Source organism: Vulpes lagopus, chromosome 21, assembly GCF_018345385.1.
Source record: "Vulpes lagopus strain Blue_001 chromosome 21, ASM1834538v1, whole genome shotgun sequence".
Classification (NCBI taxonomy): Eukaryota; Metazoa; Chordata; class Mammalia; order Carnivora; family Canidae; genus Vulpes; species Vulpes lagopus.
In genome coordinates, this window is record NC_054844.1 from 17,032,189 (window position 1) to 17,047,419 (window position 15,231).

Consider the following 15,231-nt stretch of genomic DNA (forward strand, 5'->3'; position numbering starts at 1 on the left):
GAGCAAGATAGTTTTCCTTGTGTTCCTGCCTCACTCTGTCATTGCCGTGTCCCTTGCAGAATTACAGTGACCTCAATTATTGTTTAGTATAGGTGTTAACAGGGTTAAATTAGGGCAAAGCAAAAGTTCTGCCATGGTGAAGACTAGAGGAAACCTGGCAGGGACAGACTAGCCTCAAAATCTAACTCCTCCACCCCTTTCCTTCAACCCCAGGGTAAGGCTGCTTACCAAACAGAAAAGTTGAAAAATTTGTCAACTATCATACAGATAATTAATGTTAGCCAGGACTAAAACCAAATATCTAACTCTCAGTAAGAACTTATTCCATTTTGACTGTACATATTGTACATAATTTTATAAATATATAAAAATATTTTTATATAAATGTATATATTTTATGCATAAACATATAAATCTTATATATAAAATTTATAGTGAATATATTTTATATATAGTATATTATTGATATATATTGTTTTATATGCAATGGCTTTATATGTGTATACAAAGAGTGTGTGTGTATTTATCCATTCATTCATTGATGGACATTTAGGTTGTTTCTATGTGTTGCCTATTGCAAATAATGGTGCAATGAACTTGGAAGTGTAGCTAGCTATCTCTTCAAAATAGTGATTTCATTTCCTTTGAATACTAGAAGTGATGGGCAGCCTGGGTGGCTCAGCGGTTTAGCACCACCTTTGGCCCGGCCCGAGATCGAGTCCCACATCAGGCTCCCTGTATGGAGCCTGCTTCTCCCTCTGCCTGTGTCTCTGCCTCTCTCTCTCTCTCTGTCTCTCTCTCTCTCTGTCTCTCATGAATAAATAAATAAAATTAAAAAAAAAAACTAGAAGTGAGAATGATGGATGATACATTAGTTCTATTTTTTTTTATGTTTTGAGGAACTTTCATACTATTTTCCATAGCAGTTGTACCAATTTACATTCTCAACACAAGGTTCTCTTTTCTCCATAGCCTTGACAGGAAATAGCCATTCTAAGAGGTGTGAGGTGATATGTCATTGTAGTTTTGATTTGCATTTCCCAATATTAGTGATACCGTTCATGTACTTGTTATTCAGATGCTTCTATGTATATTTTTTAGGAGAAATGTCTACTCAAGACCTCTGTCCATTTTTTAATTGATTTTTTACTACTGAATTATACATTTTAGATACCAATCTATTATCAGATATATGGTTTGCAAATATTCTCTCCCATAACCTAGGCTGCCTTTCATTTTGTTCATGCTTTCCTTTGCTGTGCAGAGCAAGGTTGAAAGTTTAAGATAGGGGTGTAATTTCATTATTTTGCATGAGAACATCCAGTTATCTCAACACTATTTATTAAAGAGAATATCCTTCCCCCATTGATTATTCTTGGCTCCTTTTCAAATATTACCTGACCATATATGTGTAGGTTTATTTCTGGGCTTTCAAGTCTGTTCCATTGGTTTATGTGACTTTTTATTTCAGTGTTGTAATTCTTTTGATTCTTGAAGCTTTGTAATATCATTTGAAATCAGGAAGTGTGATGATTCCAGAATGTTCTTTCTCAAGATTGCTTTGGCTATTCAGGGTATTTTGAGGTTCTATATTAATTTTAGGATTTTTTTTAATTCTGTGAAAAATGACACTGGAATTTTGATAAAATTATATTGAATTGGGCGCCTGTCTGGCTCAGTCAGTAGAGCATGTGACTTTTGATCTAAAGGTCGTGAGTTCAAGCCCCATGTTGGGTGCAATGGATGCAGTGCTTACTAAAAAATAAAATAAAATAAAAAATATATATATATGTACACACACATATATTGAATCTATTGATGACAGTAATATGGACATTTTAACAATATTAACTCTTTTGATGTAAAACCTTAGAAGCCTTTTGATTTTCTTCAATTTCTTTCATCAATGTCTTATGGTTTCTAGTGTATAGATCGTTCACTTCCTTGGTTAAATTTATTCCTAAGTATTTTTTTTTGAACTATTGTAAGTGGGATTTTTTTTTCTTAATTTTTCAAAACTTTCGTTAGTGTATAGAAACCCAACTGAAGGGGGGAGTGGGGGTGGCGCTGAAGGATGCTTTGTTGGGGGGAGGGGCGCTGTGTGACCTGGGTCTATCAAATAAAGAACAGGTTTTTTTTTTTCTTTAAAAAAAAAAAAAAAAAAAAAAAGAAACCCAACTGATTTGTATATATTGATCCTGCATCCTGAAACTTTACAGAATTCATTCCTTTGTTCCAACAGTATTTTGGTGGAGTCTCCAGGATCTTCTACATACAAGATTGTACCACCATCAAATACAATTTCACTTCTCTTTCAAGTTTGAAGGCCTTTTATTCCATTATCTTGCCTGATTACTCTAAGAGTTCTAGTACTATGTTGAATAGGAGTGATGAGAGTGAAAACCCTTTTGTTCCTGATTTTAGAGGAAGTATCTCCGACATCTCACATTAAGTATGATGATAGTTGTGAGTTGTCATATATGAACTTTATTCTGTTGAGATATATTCTTTCTATACCTAATCTATCGAAAGTTTTTATGAGAGGATATTACATTTTTTCAAATGCTTCTCTCTGCTTCTATTGAGATTATCAATGATTTCTTTCATTTTATAAATGTGCCTTATCGTATTTATTGATTTGTGTAGTTGAATCATCCTTGCATCCCAGGGGTAAATTTTACTTGATTATGGTGTATATGATCCTTATAATGTGCTGCTGATTTTGGTTTGGAAGTATTTTGTTGGGAATTTTTGCATCTATAAACATTAAGGATGTTGACCTGTAACTTTCTTTTCTTATAGTGTCCTTATCTGGCTCTCAGAGCAATTCTGGCCTCATACAATGAGTTTGGCAATGTCCTCACCTCTTCAAGTTTTTAAATGAGTTTGAGAATTGGCATTAATTTTTCTTTGCAAATTTGGTAAGATTTATCCATGAAGGCATTTGCTCTTGAATTCTTCTTTGTTGGGAGGTTTTTGACTACCAATTTAATTTTCTTATTATTGATCTCTTCAGACTTTCTAATTCTTCCTGATTGAGTCTTGGTAGGTAGTATTTTCTAGGAATTTATCCAGTTCTTTTAGGTTGTCCAATTTTTTGGCATACAACTGTTCATAGTAGGCTCTTTTGATCCTTATTTCTTGTAATAGTTTTTTTTTTTTAAGATTTATTTATTAGAGAGAGAGAAAGCATGAGCAGAAGGAGAGGGGCAAGGAGATCCCCCACTGATCAGGCAGTCAGATTCAGGGCTTGATCCTGGGACCCTGGGATCATGACCTGAGCTGAAGGCGGATGCTTAACCAACTGAGCCACCCAGGCATCCCCTGGAACAGCTTTTAAATTAAAGTCTATTTTGTATAATGTAAGTAGAGCTATCTCTGCTCTTTTTTGGTCTCTGTATGCATGAAATACCTTTTTCCTTCCCTTCACTGTGAATGTGTGTGTCCTTTAAACTGAAGGGAGTCTCTTGCAGGCAGTACATAGCTGTGTCTTCATCCATTCAGGCATTCTTTGCCTTCTGACTGGAAAACTTTACATTCAAAGTAATTACTGATAGGTAATGACTTATCATTGACATCTTGATAATTGTTTTCTGTTTTATCCTTCCTTCCTCCCTTCTACCCACCTTGCCTTTCTTCCTTCCTTCCTGAATTGATGCTTTGCTGTAGGATACTTTGATTCCCTTCTCTTTACCTTTTGAGTATCCGTATTAGGCTTTTGTTTTGTGGTTATTCTGAGGTTTACTTGAAATATCAGAGATACAATGGTCTTTTAAACTGGTAACAATTTAACCTTACTTGCATAAAAACTCTACCTTTTTCTCTGCCCCAAAATCTTATGCTTTTGATGTCAGAATTTATCTCTCTTTATATGATAATATCCATTCACAATTATCACAGCTATAACTATTTTTAATACTTTTCTTCCTTTAACCTCTATACTAGAGTTAAGTGATTGACACATCACCATTACTGTATTAGAGTATTGTAATTAACTATATACTTACCTTTCCAGTAAGGTGCGTTGCATATTTTCATGTTTTCCTGTTACTAATTAGCATTTTTTCACTCAGCTTGAAGAACTAGCATTTCTTCTAAGGCATGTCTTATGGTGAATTCCCTTTCCTTTTGTCTGTTTGTAAAAGTTTTTATGACACCTTCAGTTCTGCAGGACAGTTTTGCTGGGTAAAGTATTCTTGAGTGGTAGGATTTTTTTGTTTTTTCTTTCAGAAACTTAAATTTATCATCCTGCTGTCTCCTAGCTTGTAGGATTTCTGCTGAGAAACTTACTGATAGCTCTATGGCAGTTCTCTTTTAAAAAGGGAAAAAAATTTCTGTTGCTGCTTTTGAAATTGTTTTTCATTTTAGACAGTTTTATTATTGTTATATGTCTTAGAGAAGATCGTTTTGGACTGAAATAATGAGGTGGCCTATTACTAAATGAATCTGGATGTCCAAATCTCTCCCCAGGTTTAAAAGTTCAAAATCCATTATTCCTTTAAAGAAACTTTCTGCTTCTTTCTCACTCTCTTCTCTTTCCAGGACTCCAATAACATATACATCATTTCTTTTTATGGTGTCCCATGATTCCCATAGGTCTTCTTAATTCCTTTTTATTGTTTTCTTCTTTTTGTTCCTCTGTTTAGGTAATTTTAAATAATCTCTCTTTGAGCTTACTGATATTTTCTTCTGCTTGGTCTCTTCTTCTGCCAAAGATCTTTATTGAATTCTTCAGTTCAACCATTATATTCTTTAGCTCCAAAACTTCTGGTTCTTTTTATGTTTTCTATACCTTTGTTGAACTCATTTTGTTCTGATATTGTGTTGCTGGTTTCATTAATTTGTCTTTCTGTGTTCTCATATTTCTGAGTATTTTTAGAACAATTATTTTAAAATTTTTGTCAGGCGATCCATGTATCACCATTTTTTTTTAGGTCAGTTGCTCTAAGTTTACTGTGTTCTTTTGGTAGTGTAATATTTCCCCGAGTCTCTGTGATCCCTGGAGCCTTGCATAGGTGCCTGTGCATGGGAGGAAGCAGTCAGATCTTCCAGACTTTATGGGCTTACCTCAGTATAGGATCTTCATCTGCAGGTGAGGCACACTAGCACGTGCTATATGACCCTCAGCCTAGTGGTACAGGGCACCAAGTGCAGAATCATGTGGAATACCCAGGTTGGTGAATGTGATGTCTTCTCAGGTCAGGCCACTGGGCCCCACAACATTGACAGTTGTGTGGTCATCGACAAATCAAGTGCTAAGGGCCATCTTCAGTGGTGCTTCCAGGTCCAGCAGCTAGACACCAGGGCAGGCAGTGGTTGTTGCTAGCGCTGGTGGCATGCACACACATAGTTGTGGGGGCCAGCTGCAGGTGTCTGTGTAGTGGCAGGGGATGGTTGCAGACATACATATAGTGGGGGAGGGCAGGGCCAGCAAGAAGAACTAGAACTGTAGGTGCACTGGCACTGTGGGGATCCTGGCTGTTGGCATGAACTCCTGTGGCTAAAGCCCTTGATCATGTGTGCAGCAGTAAAGGCTACTATGGGAATCAGACTGGTTAGATGCAGGTACACAGCTATAGAGACTGATTGCAGGCAAACCCACAGTGGCAGGAAATAGGGACAAAACCAGGCTCACAAGCAGCTATGGGGGCCTTGGCTGTTGGTATGCATTCCTGTGCCTACAATGTCTCCCTAACACATGTGCATGGCAGTGAAGGCCAGTATAGAAGTCAGGCCAAAGGCTTGCAGGTGCACAACTTGAGAACCAGCTATAGGTGAGCCCTGGGATGGCAGTGGAGTAGGAAAGGGAGAGGGGAGGGACTCAAGCAGCTGCTGTTTGTGAATGTGAATACCTGTGTGTGGGGAAAGCAGTGAAATCTGTAGGGGGTCTGCAGCTGCTTTGTTGGTTGTTGGTTCTTCAGTAATAAAAGCTACTAAGGCCCAGCAAAGCAGGTAACTGGGCACCACGGTAACTCCCACTGCATGACTGATAATGACAGCCCTAGCCCTTTCTTGTGGCTAGCTGTCTTTATGCATCTCAGCTTTGCTGGTTCCTGGGTGGAGTAATATCAATGCAGGTCCTTCTTGTAGTGACCCAAAAGGCTGAGGAAGCTGCTGTCTCACCCACTCTCCCTTTCCCAGCAAGGGGATTTCCCTTTTGGCAGTGAGCTGTGCTGGCCTGCAGGATGGGATGAGGCAGGCAAAATGAGACTGCCTTCCTTTTTCTTTCTGTGTGGTTATTCTCAGGTTTTGGTTTTGGTTTTGTTTTGTTTTGTCCTACGTCGTTGTGAGAGTTTTTTAGAAGGCTTCCTAAGCTCTCCCAGAAATTTTTTTTTTTCGTGGATAGTTGTCTAACCTTGACATAGGCTGGGATTGCCTACTTTGCCATCTTGGTGACTTCAAGACTGCTTTCTGAAATAAAACTATTTTGCATGCCCTCCTCAGATCACTCTATGGTGTCATTAAAAGATCAAACACTAGATGGCAGGAGCTTTGTTTTCAGTTTTCTTCTTCCCTGACTTGACTTCCTCTTAGAAGCTGGGCAAATCACATACCTTCATTAGTATTTTCTTTAAATAAAATAAATATGATATTTAATAGCAAGGTATTGAACTGGGTATATATTCTTGAGGGTCTTTTAAGTTTTAGGGTCAGATTTTATGTAAAAACCTTCCCTCCAACAGCCAAATTTTTCACTATTCTTTTCCTATACCTCCACCGACTTTTACATAGTCTATACATTTTGTCTTTGAACTGTTATATGTGATCCAACTAAAGCGATTATTCAATAAAGGTTGAAAAGGCAGCTATTGTAAAATATGTTGTGGGTTTTTCTTGACACCTTTTGTGTTATATGATTTGTTCAATTCAATTCAGGAGTTTTTAGGACAAATAGGATAGGGAAAATCATCATGTTTAGGAAAAAAATTTTGATTAGTGAAGTCAGAAGAACCTCTACACATCTCACATCTATTTCACCTCATCATAGATAAATATGGAGCAATAAGAGAAGCTTAGGAAAGAAAAAACACAGGTTTGATGTCAAAGCAACCTTATCTATTACAAATATATGTCATTAATTCTCAAAGCAGTTCTCTTCAAAGTTTTGAATATTTAACAATTCTTGATGTTAGTATTTGTCATTATCTGCTCATTATTCCTTTTGTAACTTAAATTTTGAATCAAGAGTAGTTTACCCAGCAATTGCACTGCTGGCAATTTACCCCAAAGATACAGATGCAGTGAAACGCCGGGACACCTGCACCCCAATGTTTATAGCAGCAATGTCCACAATAGCCAAACTGTGGAAGGGCCTCGGTGTCCATCAAAAGATGAATGGATAGAGAAGACGTGGTCTATGTATACAATGGAATATTACTCAGCCATTAGAAACGACAAATACCCACCATTTGCTTCGACATGGATGGAACTGGAGGGTATTATGCTGAGTGAAATAAGTCAATTGGAGAAGGACAAACATTATATGGTCTCAATCATTTGGGGAATATAAAAAATAGTGAAAGGGAATAAAGGGGAAAGGAGAAAAAATGAGTGGGAAATATCAGAAAAGGAGACAGAACACGAGAGACTCCTAACTCTGGGAAACAAACAAGGGGTGGGAGAAAGGGAGGTGGGCGGGGGGTGGGAGTGACAGGCACTGAGGGGGGCACTTGATGGGATGAGCACTGGGTGTTATGCTATATGTTGGCAAATTGAACTCCAATAAAAAATAAAAAAAATAACAAAAAGAGTAATTTGATACAATGAACAGTCTTTGGTTTGGTTAGTTTGTCATGGATTTTTTTTTTTTTTTTTGAGTTCTAAAGTTTTCAAGTATGTTTGTAGCCTATCAAGTTACACAAAGTCTATAAATATTCATCTCAAGTGGTTTTTAGATCGTATCAATAGCAATCCTTTTTAAACCATGTCTGCTATAGAATCACAGACAAAACGACTTATGATAAATATGCTATAAAGTTAATATGTTTCCTTACCCACGTTTAAACAAAGTTTTTTTGTTTTCTTTCCAGACAGTGCCTCTCAACAGTAATAAAAAAATATGACTTCCACCTGAAATGCCTATTGAAAACCCAGGTATTAACTTTTGTTACTTCATCTATCATCCAATAGCATTTATTAACCATATACTCTTTTTCTAAAACCGCAATTTTCTGAAGATACAAGGATGAATAAAGTAAGTCTATACTTGAGCAGCTTTCATTCTATCATGACAAAACAGACAAGTAAATGGATATGTGTTAATAAAGTGTCATAGATACTGTGAGAGACCTATGTGTATATAGGACACAAAAGAAAGTTATCTATTTTACCTATTTGATCTGAATGCTGAAAAATGAATATGCCAGCTAGGGAAGGGGCATGGTGAAGAAGGTGGGGAGTGGGGACAACTTTCAGCGAAGAACACCATGAAAAGAAGCAGTTAGGAAACAGCCTGGTGTGATTAGAAAACTGTATGAAATTTGGAATGGCTACAGTTAGGGTTCAAGTCCTGTCAAGAGACCATATGAAAGGGGCACACAGGGACCAAGTTATATAGGATCTGAAGAACACTTTATGGAGAATTTAATGATTTTCTAATTTATCGTTGATAACATAGAGCCAGTATACAAGGCAGCAGAATGACAGATGGGTGATTAGAGGAGCATTTCATTAGCCCAAAATGATGATGAGAGTATTGACAAAAAAAATCTACAACAGGGGTGGACAGGAGAAGAAAAATTCATAACAGCTGAAAATGTGCAATTTACATGATTTGGTAAAAGACTATGAATAAAACAAAAAGAAGAGGGTGTCTAAAAATACCTTCACATTCCTGACTGCTACCTGATGACATGGAGACATCAGTTTGCTAAACTAGCAAAGAGAGGAGAAGCTAGCTTGGCAGGGAAAAATGATGGATTTAGTCCAAGACTACTAAGATTTGATCAGCAAGTGGGCATCCAAATAAATTGTGGTAACCATTAGGCAGATCATGTCTTACAGCTTATTCTTCCAGTTAGGGTTAATCTTCCACAGATGAAACATCCTATGATTATAGAAAATTGTGTAAGATAGTGTTTTTATTAATTTTTTAAGATTTATTTCTTTGAGAGAGAGTGTGCATGTGTGCACACACGGGGGTGGGATGGGGGTGGAGAGGTAGAAGGAGAAGGGAGAGGGAATCCCAAAGACTCCAAACCCAATATAGGCCTCAATCCTATAACCCTGAGATCATGGCCTAAACTAAAACCAAGATCGGACAGCCAACCAACTGCACCACCCAGGCACCCCAAGATATTGTTTTTAAAACAAGTGAGAATTTCTTTTTCCATTAAATAATTGACTCCTGATATAAATAAAAAGATAAAGAACCTTAATGACTATTCCTAATATTGATAGTGAAAGATTCTAAAGATAATAAATAACATTTCTTGAAGATACCAAACTCATGTGAATTCCATATACATATTTAAAGACACAGTGATGACTAACACACAACTCATACTCTGTCCCAAAGTGTAATCCTCTCACGTTCATTTTTCTTTCTTGAGTCTGGCTTAAATCTGGAAGTTTAAAAATGTGAAAACTCACGGATTGGTTTAAGTCTCAAAAAAGTGTCATAATTAGTACTTCTTTCAGCTTGATTCTTCATCTTTATGATAGTCCTTCTTTCTAATGTAGAATTGAAATTTATCAGGTACCCAAAACAAATGATGACTTTATTCATAGATCATTGATGTCTCTTGGCTGTATGTAAACATATTTATGAGATTATAGTAAGCTACTTATGAATGAACTGTAATTACCTAAATATCTTGGTCCTGCTCATGTACCACAAATGCCTTTTTATACACATACACCAGCATGCAAAAAATTGTTGAGAACCTGCAAAGTTCTAATTTCCAAGAGGTTTGGTCATCTTATTCATATATAAAGCCTCCAATATTTCTACTTTGAAAGAATCCATTGATTATTGTAAACTTTTTCAGTATGACTTAAAAGTTGGCAAAACATCAAATAAATACTGCCTTTACATTAACACAGGGAAATAGTTATCATCACCCACATATGAATTATTTTATAAATAGGCCACAGTGTCTGCGATTTTCCAGATGAACTCCTTCCAAAACAATGAGCTTTTTATTTTTTTTTTAACAAACAAGCTTCTGAAAGCAGAGGGCCACTGTCCCCTAATTTTTGCTGTTTTTTTTTTTTTTTTTGCTTGTTGGTTTTTAAAGATTATTTATTTATTTATTTACTTATCTATCAATCTATTTATTTACTTATTCATAAGAGACACAGAGAGAGAGGCAGAGACATGGGTAGGAGAAGCAGGCTCCCTGTGGGGGGTCCAATGTGGAACTCCATGACAGGACACCAGGATCATGCCCTGAGCCAAAGACAGACGCTCAACCACTGAGCCACCCAGGCACCTCAAAAATGAGCTTTTTTTTTTTTTAAAGATTTTATTTATTTATTTATTTATTTATTTATTTATTTATTTATTATTTATAAGAGAGAGAGAGAGAGAGAGAGAGAGAGAGGGGCAGAGACACAGGCTCCATGCAGGGAGCTAGCGGGATGTGGGACTCAATCCCAGGTCTCTAGGATCGGGCCCTGGGCTGAAGACAGCACTAAACCGCTGAGCCACGGGGGTTGCCCAACGATGAGTTTTTTAAATGTGATTTTTCCTATGAAGTATCACTGGCAAATATCTGAGAAGTGAGGACAGACTGTGATATGACCAATTCACAATTTTGTGCTTCCTATTTATTTGACAATTGCATTAAGTGGCATTTCATCAATGTCGGAAGCAGTACCAATTTGAAAAACAATGTTTTGTTTATATTTCCTAATCTTGGATTATTAAACATTATTTTTAAAAATAGCAAACATGCAGGCTGAATAAACATGACATGAATATTACTGAGTAATATGGAAAATATAAATATTCAAATATTTATTTCCCCAGCCATGGTCATTTAACACATTTTAGATTTGACTTACTTCAGATTGGGCATCCTGACACTATGTTTGCTAAATAAATAGTTTTGTGAGTAATTTACATAGAACTATTTACATCCTGACACTATGTTTGCTAAATAAATAGTTTTGTGAGTAACTTACATAGAACTATTCCTATGAAAATTTTCTTCCTCTCTCCTATTCCACTAATACCCAGAAAGGTAAGGAATATTTTCTATGGTGATTCTTTATTCTGCATTCATCTCTAATATTTCAGAGAAATTAAGAATAAAAAGAATTTTCCCCTTAAGGAATTACTTAATGCTTACTTAGTGCAAATTAGTGAACTATTTACTCACTGGAATCAAGAGAAACGTAAATCAGAACCATTTTCTAAAGTTGCTGATGATCTAGTTGGAAAGTAGATTACTTGGTAAGTAATGTACATAAAGTGGTATACATAAAGAACAAAGCAGTGTAAAAGAAGATTTCAATTTAGGTGCAAAAATCAACTTCTGGCTCAAAGTTGCTTCTTCCTAGTAGCCTCTGATGCACTGTCTCTAAAATTTTTTATTACAATGCCAAGTAGGCCCTTTAGAGAAAGTTAGCAATCCCTACCACTGATGGTAAACTTACACTAGAATCTAGTAGCTGATGAACTAACTATAAATTGAACGGATGTCAACTGAGAAAAATCTACTCATGCTTCAAAATATGGTTTGGCTAAAACCTCCAAGTACGTTACCTTCTAGCTCATGACTCCGAGAGTTTACCAACTAGATAACTAGAATAGCATCTCTATTACTCAGGTGTCAGTAACTCATTGAGTAAGGCTGAAACAATAATCTGTTTTCCCTCCATGAGACCAAAATCCAACTTCATTCAGCCTCTAGACAGAGGCCAAAAATTTCATATACAAGTAGAAATAAAGGGGGTACAAAGGGATCTTATGAAGTGCTTTGGGTAACAAGCAGGTCTATTATTGGATTTTTATTTTTTATTTATTCATTTTTTATTATTGGATTTTTAGAAGTTCAATTTCAAATATAATTTAAACAGAGTGTCAATAAAGACAGAATCTAGGAGCAGAGATTCCAAAGTCATATCGTATATGCCAACCCTCCACCACTATGGAAGTTTTTATTCAACCTTCCTAGAACTCATATTATTCATTACCACAGTGAATATCATAAAATATAATACAATGATATTTTTAAAAATTAGTAAAAAGTGGATGTAATGTGCTTAATAGAATATAGCAGCTAGAAGATGAAAAGTATTCAAGTAAAGGTAAGTACAAGTGTATTTTATTGCTATGAGAGTTACTATTTTTAACACTATTACTAAAATAGAGGACTGTACAGGATCCAGAAGAAAAATGTCACAAAACTGATTTGCATTCACAATGGAATAGAAGAGGTAGAAAAGGAACAAAAACATCATAAGAGAAAACAGGATAAAATGAATAGGTAACAAGGACCCAGTTAAAGGTTACAAAAGAAGAAGTCAAGGAAATGAAGGAGATAAAGTCAGGTCACAAGGAAAATAAAACACAGCTGCAGGATTGGAACCTGCCTTAGCAGAAATAAAGGGCATACTGAAACTACTAAAAGTCAAGCCTATTATGTATAGAACACTCTCAGACTTAAAGAAGAAAAAAAAAAAGAAGTGAAACTAGATCTTCAATAAGGAAGATACTCACTAGCCAACATAATTTATATTCCAAGTAAGTTGGAAAGCACTGAAGGGTTTCGTCAAAGAAATAATATGATCTGACATTTTATTTGAGATTTGTGCAGTGAATTATATGAGACATGAAGAACATATAATAATATACATATACAAATTAAAGAATAACATTAGAGTAGGCAGTTTTATCAAACAATAAGTTCAGCAAGAAATATTGCCAGTATCATAGGATCTGCCCCTGTGTCACTTTGGATCTCTTTTCCTCTACATTAGCGGTATCCTTTGGAGAAAAGTATTTTGTAGTTTTCACCACTTCACCTTCTCTCATTTCACCATCAGAGGATATCATTGCATTCATTAACAATATAAAGTTTAGGTTTCCTTTCTAATGTCTATTCATTAAAACAGACATGAATGTCTATTGTTGTTAATCGTAGGGAGAATGTTATAGTCCTTCACCATTGAGTATGAAGTTATTTGGAGTTATTTAGTACAGAATACAGTTAGCCACCCTTTACTACGTTGAATATAATTTATGTTTGATAAAATTCACCAATGCAATCATCTTTTTCGAGTTTCCCTTGTGGGAGGGATTTTAATTATAAATTCAACTTCTTTAATTAACATGAAATTACTCAAATTTTAAAGCCATTAACTTCCCTCTAAATCTTAATGGCACCCCACAAATTTTGATATGTTGACCATTATCTCTTTAAATATCTCTCTACCTCATTTTTATCTCTGTAGAACTACAACTGCTTACATGACTGACAGCTCTTAGATGTCATGGGTTATTTTCACTCCTGTTTTTTCCCTTAATGTTTCAGTTAGGATAATTTCTCTTGACCTAGCTTCAATTTCACTGATAACTTCCCTAGCTATGTTCAATCTGCTGATGAGCCCACTGAAGGAATTCAGCTCTAATATCACATATATTTTTATATTTCTATTGCTTCCATTTACTTTTCTATATAGTTTCCATCTCGCTGTTGAAATTCCCCATCTGTTCATCCATATTTTCTATTAGATCTTATGACATTTTAATTATAGCTATTTTAAAGTCTGGATTAAAAAAAAATAAAGTCTGGATTATTCTACCATCTACGTTATTTATATATTTGTCTATTGTTTGATCTACTGACAATGGGTTGTTGTATCTTGCTTTTTCATACAAATTGTAACTTTTGATTGAACTCTACACATCACATGGAGAATAACAGAGAATAAGGTAAATTGAATTCACACCATTTCCAGGTGTGATGGAAATAGCATCTTTAGTGATGCTATTACTATGGATGATTGATATAGTTAAGATTTGTGCTGTATTTGTGTCTTATTGTTGCTATCATTATCGTCAAGGCACTTCAGGCTTCAAATTCCTTCAAGTAGTGTTTAGCCACTATACCTGTACTTACAGTGGGGGTTATGGTGCCAAAATTCCTTCCTCATTATTCTTGCTTCATTTCAGCTTTCAACAGCCCCTGCTTGTCCTTCTTAATAATCTTCTCTCTCCCCCAGCACTATTCTGCTCTTGTTTATTATTCAAAATAGACCCATCTTCTGTAATAAGGTAAAGGGAAGTCTGTGTTTTAATGATCAATCACAGCCATAGGCAGACTGTGTTTTACAGTAGCCAAGACTGGAATTGTCTACAAATCTCTGCTCCTCTAAATGGCAGCCAAACTGTGCCTTATACCTGTAGTTAGTCTTGTACAGATGATTTTTTGCTCTTTCTGGCAGTGGCATCTGGCCTCTGATTGTTATCCATGTAGGATCCTAGACTCAAGATAGGGTATCCTTCCCCTTTCCCAAGAACCAAAGGTTTTTGCTTTTACTTTTCCCTCGCTGGCAAAGGATCTTCAGCTAGGTCTACCTTTTGCCCACAGGGAGACTGTTTGCCTTCCTTCCCTTTCCCCCAAAAGTGAGTTGTTGTTTTTGTTTTGGTTTGTTTTTTTTTTTTTGTCCTGGGATCAAGGTGAAAGAAAGTGTTCTGCCCTTCTGAGTGTTACCATTTTCCTAGTACCATCAATCAGCAGCATAAAACTTTTGCTTCTTGTTGGAGAAGGCTCCACAAAAGTGGGCAGACCTTTGTGCCTCCCAGAAACACATGATTATTTGCTATGTACTGGACCACTAAATAGACCTTCATTTCCTGAACAAGATTTCCCCTGAAGAGCTGGTAAGCATCCGTGGAAAAGAACTTACAAATTGTAAATTCTCTTTATGTTTTAGACTCCCAAATATTCTAAATTGACATGCTAATTCATACCTGGCCATTTAAGAATTTGTTAAAATTTTAGTTAATTTATTCTTACCCTCTTGTACAATAGTCACCTCTTTTTCCTATGTTCTGTTAAAGATCAAAGACTTTGTGTGCCCCATCTCTCCTTAGAGGGATCTATCACTCTTTGGCATCCAGTATACTTGGTCACCTTGTAACCTCAAATCTATAATGGGGTCAGGAAAAACTATGGTTTTGTACATTACCTATCTTTTTTTATTTCAATGTTGTGACCAAAGATACATATTTTAAGCTGAAATGGAACTCCACTATTTTTTTAAATGTTTATTTTTAAG

The 15,231-nt window shown here is 35.9% G+C and overlaps 1 protein-coding gene across 2 annotated transcripts in view; it reads left to right on the forward strand.

Annotated features, from left to right (window-relative positions):
- PIK3C2G (phosphatidylinositol-4-phosphate 3-kinase catalytic subunit type 2 gamma) overlaps positions 1-15,231 on the forward strand; it is a 373,997-nt gene that overhangs the window by 76,264 nt on the left and 282,502 nt on the right. For both annotated transcript variants that reach the window (XM_041735425.1, XM_041735426.1), the window contains one exon: positions 8,031-8,094. In XM_041735425.1, the coding sequence (XP_041591359.1) occupies positions 8,031-8,094 (64 nt within the window). The remainder of the gene's footprint in view (positions 1-8,030; positions 8,095-15,231) is intronic.